The 11,689-nt window shown below is 38.3% G+C and overlaps 1 protein-coding gene across 1 annotated transcript; it reads right to left on the bottom strand.

Annotated features, from left to right (window-relative positions):
• Positions 1 to 2,535: 2,535 nt before the first annotated feature.
• On the bottom strand, positions 2,536 to 11,649 carry TMED5 (transmembrane p24 trafficking protein 5). Its single transcript, XM_005153928.4, has 4 exons — positions 11,400 to 11,649; positions 9,129 to 9,226; positions 8,292 to 8,475; positions 2,536 to 5,892 (listed from the first exon to the last, which is right to left on the bottom strand). The coding sequence occupies exons 1-4, from the start codon at positions 11,574 to 11,576 to the stop codon at positions 5,674 to 5,676; spliced, it is 678 nt and encodes a 225-aa protein (XP_005153985.1). The 5' UTR covers positions 11,577 to 11,649; the 3' UTR covers positions 2,536 to 5,673.
• Positions 11,650 to 11,689: the final 40 nt, after the last annotated feature.

Raw genomic sequence — 11,689 nt, 5'->3', positions numbered from 1 at the left:
ATCTTGTTTCTAGAAACTTGGTACATGCTAAGGGAAGAAAAAGGACTTGTGAGCTGTATGGGTTCTAAGTCTTGCTAATTATAGCTGTTGATAGCATGAGAGAAGATGATGTAATTCAGATGCTTTTGCTGAAACTCGAGCAGTGCAGGTGTGTTTACTACCATTTTTAATTCCTTATTTTAATAATTTTACTATTGTTTTAGTAACCTTATACTGTTGGTTTTGATAAAAGATTCATACAATAAAGCATAGAGTTTTTTCTCATTTCTGCAACAATTTACAAATACAATGCTTGCTCATCTCATTCCTCCTGTGTGAATAGGGAGTTTCTGTGATACAGTACTGCTGGAGCAGGCGGCAAGCATGGAAAAGGGAAGGGCTTAACATAAGGCATTTCTTAGCAGTAACTAAGAATTGTTTGTCTCGTGTGCACTGAAAGTGGCAAATTTTACAATTAGTGTTTCAAAAGGATTCATCTTTGAAATGATGGAAGGCACAGGAATTTTTAAAGACATGAAATACAGCTCAGCAGACTACATGGTTTCAGGTTGCTTTATTTAACTGTTGAAGATACTGAATCTTTAGGACAAATTGCTATGGAGATATTTATTTTAAAAATACTTACGAAAAAAGCATAATTGCTGTGGCTCATTGAATAAAGGGTTTAGTAAGGTGATCTTACCAATGTACTACATAGTCATAGACTGAGGAGAGTGCTGCAACCTGAAAAACAAGCAGACTTAACGACAAGGAAGTGCTGCTGTACACTGAGGTGCAAGGGACTTGTGCTAGCCTACAGGAAGAAGTGATGGCAGAAGGTGTTATTTCTCATGGTGTGTGCTTCAAGAGACCAGTTAAGGTAACTTGTGTGTGCATTTTTGGATGTCTCTGTCCGAAAGGGCTTTTGATTGTTTCCACTTGAACACATACCTTTGAGTCAAACCACTGTTCCTTCTACTATTAATTGTCTGATCTGGCGACACAATGTTGTACTGTAGTAGTTTAATTATTTACTTCATCAGTTCAAACACAGTACAAAGAGGAAGTTCCTGTTTCGTTATTTGAACAATGTGGTTAGCAGGCTTCCGGACAGGCCAGGTTTATTGAGTCTTGTGATGTGATAAACAAGATCAGATTTGTCCTGTGTAGTACTTGACTAAACTGAAAAAACTGCCCTAAAACGTTGAGCTTTCCATCTCGGGATCTTGTGTATGTGCTTTTGAATAATGTGAAATTATTGTATATTAATAACTAGTATTGAGTTTCTTGACTGCTATATTTTAATAATCTGTAATACTGCTGTTTTTATTTTTCTTTACATGTTTGTTTTAATGATGATACCTAATGAGAAATGGAAGTACCTAATGTGAAATTGTTTAGAGCAGGAAAATGTACGTATTAAAATGAAGTACTCAACAGATCACTAGATGTCAGCTGATTCTTGCTGTTGAAAAATATTTCTCTAAATTCACATGACCAATGCACTGCTGTTAATTGTAAATGCACAAACATGCACATAAGTTAGAACGACTGATGATCAAGACTAAGTACCTTTTGTAATACACTTTCTAAAAAGGGCTTGTGAGAACAGATGGTCATTGGGTTAGAGCACTATAAAGTGTGTTTTGAGTTCAAATGACTATTTGCTGCTTTCTGAGCTATCACAAACTTGGCAAATTCCCATTATCTATTCCTGGGGGTGTTTCCTCCCACTGTTTTTCTGAAGTGAGAAACTTGGGACTTGTTTTAGTTAATAACATGTAATGTTCAACTAGACAAACATTTTCCCAAAGTCATGGGCATTGATTTAATACTAAGGCATCTTGATTTAGGCTAGCCTTGGATCTTGCTGTCTCTTCATGGAACACAGAAATTCAGTAATACTACTAAGACTTTACTAGTCTCAGTAGTAATACTGACCCGTTATAATTTTGCATGACAGTACCTTCTGTTCTTTGTAGAATTGTTCTTAAAGTTGCCTGCGTAACTGGAACTTACACTGTTCTGTGTGTGTAATGAACTGCAGGTACAATATGGAATGTAAGTATTAGGGTACAAATATTGAGGGAGGGAAATCTAAGGCTCATACCTGACATGCATCTGAGAGCTTCAAAACTCAATGTACTTTCTGTTACAAAGATAAGAGGTTGGTATCATTATGACCTGACACCTATGTAAATCTTAAAGTTACTTGTATTGTTGAAGTTGATTTTGGGCTACAGTGAATAAGAACACAATTTAAGCACTGCACGAGAGAGAACCACAGAATAGTTTGGGTTGGAAAGGACCTTAAGATCACCCATAGGCAGGGACACCTTAATGCTGGACCATGTTGCTTAAGGCTCTGTCCAACCTGGCCTTGAATGCTGATGGGGATGGAGCATTTATCATTTCTTTGGGCAACCTGTGCCAGTGCTTCACCACCCTAAATGAGAAAGGTGCATTTTTTAAGCTGTTGTTGCCTCAGTATCCTTGATCTTCCACAGCATTTGCAGATAAAGCATTCTTCCTTCATTATAAAATGAACTACACAAATGCAGGTTTAAAGTTAATTTATTGAAAATCAATTAAAATTTGATTTGCACATTTTTATTCAACATCTGCAGGTCTTAAAACATTTAATTCTGAATAAAAAGTCCATTAAGAAAAAGAAATGTAGATTTATATTCTTTGTAAATTTTATACTATCAAAAGCAATCTGTTCTTCCAAAGCCAAATAAAATCTTACTTATCTACAAGTCCAAATGCCTAAACCTTCACCTATGATAAACGTATTCCAGCTGCCAAAGTTAAAGCGTAGTCAGCTTTATTCCCTTTTTCTATAATGAACCTTGCATGGGGGTAAGATACAATCACAGCTTTTGGTTGTAAAATAAATTCTTCCAGAGGAACTCTGGTGAAAATTGTGTTATTTTCTTTCTACCAGAAACTGCTTTTTGTAATTGAAGAAGCTGTTGCAGTTCTGTCTTGGGACAGAGAAGCCAGCATTCATGAGCATCTTCAGTTAATACAACATACTATTTTGCTGCTGGATATTTAACCACTATCAGAGGCACAGCGGAGCAGCTGGGGAACCTAATCCCTTGAGGTGCCTTTGGGAAACTTGGCAGAGTTCTGTTGGAAGTGAAGTCTAAGCTGAAATCTAGAATCTAGCAGATAAGAGGTAGGAGTCTTAGTCACAGCTTCGCGGAGCTGGTTCAGCATTTTGTAGATGGTGTGTAGCATCAGACACATGGTAATGCAACCAAAGATATATCTCTTCTATCTAAAGAGGCAGAGCCCTAAGGATCTTGTTTGTCTGTCCTGAAGGGACCTGGCAGTTGACTTCAGTGAGCTTTGGCTTACACCCTGATGTAGGTACATGGTCTACTGGTACGGGGAGATATATAGGGAAATGGCAGACAAGTATTATTTGCCACTATCAGAAAATAATTTTTTTTTCCTAGGCTTTGCCCTGACCATAGAAACAAGTTTTCCAGTTCTAGGCAGTTTAGAATAGATTGCATCATGTGGAAAAAGATCTGCAGAACCCTAAAGGCAAACAGCACTATTTTGGACATAACTTTGCAAAAAAATAAGGCGCTCAACCACGTTCAGAGCCCTCTGTAACAAGTCCTGTAAGGAGTAATACTTTTGCTTATAAAAACTATTTAGAAACATTATTGCTAGGTCCCCTGGTCTGAGGGCTGTTTCTGTGTACTGTAGCCCTTGCTAGCATCTGCTTCACTTGAACAAAGTGTGTTTTCATGCATTTATTGACTGTTTTATCTGCTTAAAATACTGTTTGCTAACAAAGTATCAAAGTTGTGATTCTGCTGTTTGTATCCAGATGACCCAACAACAGGCACAATGTAATAATACACTTCTTCAAGTGTTTAAGAAACTGTTTCTGGAAAACACTTTTGTGAGGAAATGTATTTTTAATGCATTTATAGAGGGAATCTTGAGTGTCTTGGTGTGTTGTAGAAATGACTGACTTAAAGTTAAATCTCACACCAGGGGTTTTGGCAAAAATTCCCTGTACCCTGTTAAAAAAATGCTTCATCTAGAAATTACCAATTACTGATTTGAGGACAGTTTTGCCTTTAGTTAACTAATTCTCCATATTCTGTTGATTCTGAATTTTGAAGCTTGTTCATGTATTTTGTGACTTAAATAAATAGCTAGATGTGAGAAACACTGCTCATATGAACTGAATGTATATACATAGCTCAGACTTGTGAAGGTAAGCAAAAAGGGAAAGCTTAGGGCGACAGCTTTCTGTTTTCATGCCTATGTAAGTCTCCCAATTAACTGCTCCATTAGTCATAGATGTAGTAGACAATAAAAATTGGAAAATAAGAGGGATTTGAGATTACAAAAAAGAATGTTAATCTTTTCACATACTGTGACACACAGCCCCCTTTATTAAAGGGAAAGAATAATATGAGAAATAACTCCTTGAAAATTATCTATTACATGATGTTACAGCAACTAAGAGTTTGCAAACCATACTTCTGCGTGTGTGCATTTGGTTTTATGCCATGTCACCTGCCTCTTGAATCTCATAACAGCCAAACAGGGAAACAGGCTTATACAACTGTAGGACAGAAAGATCTATGAACAGGAATTGCACCTATTTTCCCCAATTCTTTCTAACACTGACTCAATTTCACATTGATGGTGCTTCTTTAAAGTGCTGATGTTAGTCATCTATGTATAAAAATAGTTCTCATTTTGTTCTTGCACTGTTAGCCCAGTGTATCTCCATGATGCCATGCAACAGAAGCTGAGCATTTTTAAAAATGCATAAATCAAGGTAAATCATAGTAATGACAGACTACTCCAGTGGGCCCCTGTCCTGTAAACACTTAGGCACATATGTAAATTCATTCTAAGTTTAACAGCAAATAAACCAATGTTTAAGTTACCATTTAAGAAGTTTTATGTGAACATGGAAAAAGTGACAGTATTGTAGAATCACAGAAGACTTTGGCTTGGAAGGACCTTCGAAGTTCATCCCATCCAATTCCCCTGCAATGAGCAGGGACATCTTCAACTAGAGCAGGTTGCCCAGAACCATATCCAGTCTGGTCTTGAATGTCTCCAGGAGTGCAGCACCCACCACCTCTCTGGGAAACCTGTGCCAGTGCTTTACCACTCTCAGTGTAAAAAATTTTTTCCTCACATCCACCCTTAATCGCCCCTCTCTTTTAGTTTAAAACCATCATCCCTTTTCCTGATAAAAAGCTGTTCCCACTCTTTCTTACAGGCCCCTTTTAAGAACTGAAAGGCCACAAGAAGGTCTTTCTGGAGTCTTCTCCAGGTTGTACTACCCCAACTCTCCTCACAGGAGCAGTGCTCCGTCCCTCTGATGACTCCTGTCCATGCCACAAACCTTATTTAACATTACTTTTCCATATTCACCATGTTATGCAGAAATGGAAGAACTTGGGGCAAGGCATTCTGTTTATGGTAAAAACAAAGCACATATAAAAAAAACCAAACCAAAACCCAAACAAGATGACCATCACCCCCCCAACCAAAAAGCCCAATGTGATTTGAAAACCTGATGTCTACTGCCTGTTCAAAAGAATCTGAAAGGTCATGTTTTGTTGTTGTTCTTCATTGTAGTAGTTGTTTTTCTGCCCCTCTCCCCCCAGACCTGTTACATTGTTATGATCATACTGAATATTAAGTTCTGCTTTTCCTTTTGTCTTCAAAGAGACTTTTCAGCATGTAAACCTGAACAGCTGATACCACCACCATTACACCCAAGTTGACCATGGACCAGAAATTCACTCTGTCAAAGTTGCTTTCTTGTATATTCCGATCCCGAGCCTCAAATGCTCTGAGCAGGGTCTGAATCTGGGCACTTTTGCTTAATCTGGCTTTGACACTGTTGATGGATTCCTGGTAAGTAACAAAAGAATATATTTAGAAGAAAAAAACCCCAAACCACCTGAATTACATGTATAGCTTGCAACACATACAAAATTTTAACATTGTATTACAATCTGTAATTCAGTTTTAGCCAAGATGACAGTCACTGTCACTCTGAAATACCTCATTAATTTGTTGTATATTACATAAAAAGGTTTAATTAACATAGCATTAAGGTTCTATATTAATTTGGGTTTTCCCCTCAATAGGCAAGAGAGAGGAGAGAGAAATTAAACCTAAAACCAGTTTTTTAATATTCCACATATCTTGGAGAAATGATTCCAGGTATTTAAGGCAAGCAAAAAGCAGTGATTTCTGTAGCACTAGTCTCAAAACAAGTTGTGTAGCAGCAGACAAATGTAGGTTTTTTTCTACATCATAATCAAATGAAGGTACTTCTTAATGCAAACTACCATCTGGACTATAGCTGTAGCAAAAGAAAAGAACTACAGTAATATTCCCATATTTCTATGCTTTCAATGTAGTGGTTGTAAACTGCTGTTTTGGCTTTAATACTAAAGGAGAATTCTGGTGATAAATTCTGAATAGGATAATTGGAGGGTGCTACAAAGCACACTCAGTGTGTCTCAGGGAACTGGAGGAAGTACATGAACACCCTGGCCATAACAACAGCAGCTCAAGATTCGCTCTTTACAAAGTAAATTCCTGGTCCTATGATTTGGTAAAACTTCATCTGGTAACATAATAGACAGTCATAGCCTAAAAGCTGATCTCACCAAGTGCTGATTTATGTTCTTGATATAATTATGTGGCCCTCAAATAACTATCTGTGAGAAAAGTAATGTGTGCAGTAACAGGAGGCTATAAGTTTAAAAAAAAGTTAAATCCAGCAATAACATTTACTCTATGAACATTTTCTCCATTGCATATTTAACAAGTATTTCAAAAGAGCTATTTTTTGGAAGCCAAATAATCTTGCAATAGTAAAGTTCATGTGTTACACAATAAGGAATATCAACACCATAAAAGAGCTTTAAAAGTAAGCCACAGTTCCCCATTTTCCCCAGCAAATATGTTATCTTAAAAAAGTTCAACTCCAAAGTGTTTATATAAGTTCCTCACAGAACTTGCAAGTGAAGTAATAACTTGACTAAGTAAACAACAGCATCAAATACTATTGTTAACTTTACAGAAATTACCTACTTCATAAGATCTGCAAAGCTCTCAAAGATTAAGTTCTGCAGCTCTTTTTCTTTTGAAAGATACACTAGTATGTACACAAAAAAAATCCATTCTATGTTGTTATCAAGTATATCACGCCATCAAAATTACCCAAGTATTGCTTGTGATGAGTGAGAAGTATTCTCTTCACAATTTCTCCTCTTAAGTCTGTCTTGATTGCTAGTCTTAAAGAAGTTCAGGCCAGGTTTCCAGGTGCTGTTCGAACTATTTGGAAGTTTATTGTATGCCTACAGAAGATCTTATTGTTGTCTCAAAATGTGCATTTTCTTTATTGCAATAACTAGAATACATAAAAGGGCATTCTTTATATGAGTGTATTCAGTGTCTGTGGATGTTGGTTTATGTTTTGTGTGTGGTTGGTCTTATTTTTAGTTTCTGTTTTGTTTTTAAGATACCTGTTGGCTGTATCAACGAACACACAATTTGCATCCTGCCAAGCACTAGGAACAGTGGTACAGGAAAATCACATAAAGCTCTTCTAAACTAATCTCAACATTTAATGATCATGAAAGGAAATAAAGCTTTGACTTGGCAGTAGTCTTTATCCTACATCAAACAAGGTCAGCACACAGTTTAAGCAAACATTACCATCAATAGAATGCTTGCAAAGGGGAACCTGCAGTGAAGTACAGATTAACTGCTGTCCTGTTTATTACTCTGAAGAGAGGAAATAACATTTTAAGGGTAAAAAAGACTAGTGAAGTAATACATAAATTGAAGATAGAAGTATTCAATATGGGGTTGGGGTACTTCTGCAAAGATGGGAAGAAGAGGCTAACAGTATTTTATTTTCAAACATTAATAAAAATCTATGCAGTGATTTCAACTATATATCACTGGCATTAAGCAATACTTCAATATTACAAGTATTTTGCTGCTGATAGGGACAAATGTCCCATTTTATCAGTAGTGTCACTTAAACCACAACAAGTAGGAAGAAAGAAACCTAAATTGGAAACAGAGTGAGTTTGAGAGCTAGACAGCTTCTTATGTGTGGAAGCAAGAGACCCATGGTGTTAGACCTGATGTATCAGTAAAAGCAGTACATAGAACTGGAATAGTTTCCAGGATGATGTACCAGACCAAGGCAGAACCAGCTAAATGATAGTAAGGGTTTTTTTTCCAAATGCTTATGTTCAAAAGAATTAAAAAGATCAAATACTAACCAGAATGTCTTCCAATTTCATATCTAGGAGATCTGTGCCTGTGACATCCTTCTTCCAGTCTTCCTGATCTTCTCCGTCTTCTCCCATGTTGTCCAGGATCAGTTCAAAGAAAATCACTTTTTCAGAAATGGTACTGAATGTGTTGTCAAAGCAGAACATATAATCCCCATCTTCTGTTTCCACCCTGTGTATATAAGCAAATGTCATTAACTACACTTTTTGCTCTGGTCCTGAAAAAGCAAGTTTTGTAAGCAGACTTTCCTCTTAAAGAATGACAGTCATCTGCTTAGAAATAACTAAATTATACTTTTTTATACAAAAATAAGGACTCAAAGAGACATTACAGATTGCACAGGCACAGCATACCAATTATGCTTACTTTAAAGGCTTGAAGTTATAGAGAGGTTTACTTTCATTTTACTTTATTGGAATTCTGAGTCATTGCTAATCATTACAAAAAAGCTCTATTATGAGTGGAATTCTTATACTTGATAGTACAATTAGAGCAATTACTACATGTTTTGATAAAAGTGCTGGAAAAATGGGGAACATTTCCACTTTTTATTTATATGACTCACAAAATCTTTTGATATTAGATGTGGATACCTTTTTCAACACCACAGTAACTATTTTTGTTTGCTGACCTTTAAGAGCTATCATTAAACCAGAAATATCTTTAACTTCAGGGTAAGATCCATGTAAAATGCATTTCCTATTAGAAAGCCTTTTATCATACTAAGGAATAAAAAATACTCAACCTTTGGTTTAGTTATATTTGCTAAAGACAGCAGAAAAGTACTTTATATAACATTTCTAATTTGAAGATGTTAAACTTACGTGTGAACTCCATCTGATTTTCTTTCATCAAAAACTAGAGTTTCACCCTTTGGAGACAGTAGGTGAAAATCAACATCTAATCCTGCTCCATCTAGAACCTGTGAATCAAAGAAAAACAAAACCACCTTCAACCAGTGCAATTCCTTTTTGCATTGCTGATGGCAGCATTTTCAGGGAAAAGAATTGAAACAGGAAGAATCCGAAAGCTGAATCTGTCAGTATGAGTTCACACCAAGCTAATTTGAAACAGATTATAAACTGGTTCAACCCAAAAGCATTTTAAGCATTTTAAATCTTAAACTAAACATGACCAATCATGCTGAGCTTTTGACCATTTCCCTGTTAGTTTTTAATGTGTACAATTTTATCATTGGGCAGGGCAATGCAAAACCTGTAAGAACACCAGCCGATGGCCAAATCTAGCATTTCTATGACACACATCATCAGTAGGCAAGTGCCAGAGATAGTTTTATGTTGGAAACCTTGTAACAAAGGTCTGTCATGTTTATGTATATGCACACATATTTGTAGAAGAACACAAGCTATGCAGCCTCACCCCCAAGATCTTTCTGTTGTGTGAATTAGCAGCATAGAAGACAGTACTAGACTTCCTATGCCACTCAAAGCTGTACCATGGATCACCTCACCTTCTAATCAGATTTAAGGTCTGAACTCTCCAAGGACATTCTCATTTCCCAAAGGCAGAAGGAATTGAAGGCATTTAGCTTCCTAAGCTCACAATAAGTGTGTACAGTACAACAAAGCTTTGCTGCTTTAACTGTCTACAGTTGTATAACCACATCTGTTGTGTTGTACAAATTTTCTACAGCGAAGGTAGTAATTGTAAGGGGTCAGAGCGGGATGATTTTATGACTTAGGTCCATGCTAGATTTTTTGTGTTCACTTGTTTCCCAGTGAGCTATTTGAGTATAGCAATGTGCTTCTGCTGAAATTGAGGGCAAAGTTTAGACTGGGTCAGTGATATTAGAGACTTACCAAGAAAAAGAGAAAGGACAACATGAGTAGCTAAGAGCTGACCTAATTAAAACCTATATATGCCTTTAGGGCTATGATACAATCTAAATATCCAAAACAAAGCTTCCTATCAGCATAGTTTACTGCATTATGTTTTTGACCTGCATCCCACATTAAACACTCCTATGATTTAGCATAACTCAGGATAATTAAGCACAAAATCAATTATTTCCAATATCATTCAGAGGTCCTTTCCTAAACATTCAAATAAATAGATGAATCCTTACTGTTAGTAGTAGTGGTGAGAAATTTATGCGCAAGTAGAAATAAATTCACTGTTACACACATTTGTTCTCCCTAAAATAAAATCCCTATGCTATTGATCCCAAATAAGTCTCCTTTTTGCTTAGACTGGGCTCTGAACAGAACTTGAACACTTCAATCTTTCATTTTTGTTCAGTTCTGCTACAAAATAATTAGCAATTTCAGCTTTGTATTTTTAGTTGGGAGGCAGAAGAGGGGAAAATGTGATGGGGGAAGAGACAGATCCCAGCCAATTCTAAGGCACAATACTAGGACAAGAAAATAGTCACTGCAGCTTCCCTGTCTATGCCTGCTCCATTGAGAAGACTATTTTAAGGAAGAAAAAAGAAAGAGACAAGCACATTCCCAGAGTATCTGGGGAACTCTGCTCTTCCCAAGAAGGGCATCAAGACCTTAACGTTAGTCTAGTTAAATGAGGCTGTTTCTGAAAGCCTTGCATCAATGAGATTAAAAATGTTTTTTGAACACAAGGATAGGCAAGTAAGGGGTCTGTGCATCAGCAATGAGTTTGCTTATGCTTTAGAACTACTACACAAGGCTATGGCCATTACATTTCTACATTCATTCCCGTTTTTAAGGAATGGCAACTTGAAATCTTTTAAAGAAGTGATCTATTTAGAATAATTATAAATAGGCCGTATAAGTTGGTGTTTTTCCCCCCACCACAAAGGCAGAGCTTTCACTACCATGTAATCCCAGCATGGGTCTTTCAGCGCTACACAGGGCCGACGGCACCGCAGGCACGGCGCACATCCTGTTCGGGGCCGCTGCTCGAAAACGGCACCGGGATGGAGCCGGCGGATCCGGCCGCGGCCCTGGACGAGGGGTGCGCGGCCTCCCGGAGAGCAGGGACAAGCCTCTGTCAGAAGGAACCGGTAGCCGAACCGCCCCGCCCGTCTCCCGTCAGCCCTGCCGTGCGGGAAGGCCCCTCGCTCGCCCGCCCGGGGCGTCCCCGCAGCCGCCCTGCCTGACCTGATACTCGAGCTCCAGCGAGGCCTCCTTGCGCATGGGCTGGTAGAAGCACTCCTTGCGGCCAGCGGGCAGCGTGAAGGTGAAGTCGCTGTCCAGGGACGGGCTGAACTCGGCGGCGCCGGGCGGCGGTAGGAGCAGCGCGAAGCACCCGAGAGGCAGCAACACCCATAGCCCCATCCCGGCAGCGTACACAGAACACCCGCCGTAGCGGAGCGAGGGCCTGGCTCAGCCCCTAGGGGCGCTCCACCAATCGCAGCCGCCCGCCCACAGTGCACCGCGGCGCAGGGACG

Source organism: Melopsittacus undulatus, chromosome 6 (assembly GCF_012275295.1).
Source record: "Melopsittacus undulatus isolate bMelUnd1 chromosome 6, bMelUnd1.mat.Z, whole genome shotgun sequence".
NCBI lineage: Eukaryota > Metazoa > Chordata > Aves > Psittaciformes > Psittaculidae > Melopsittacus > Melopsittacus undulatus.
This window is presented reverse-complemented; position numbering and strand designations above follow the sequence as displayed.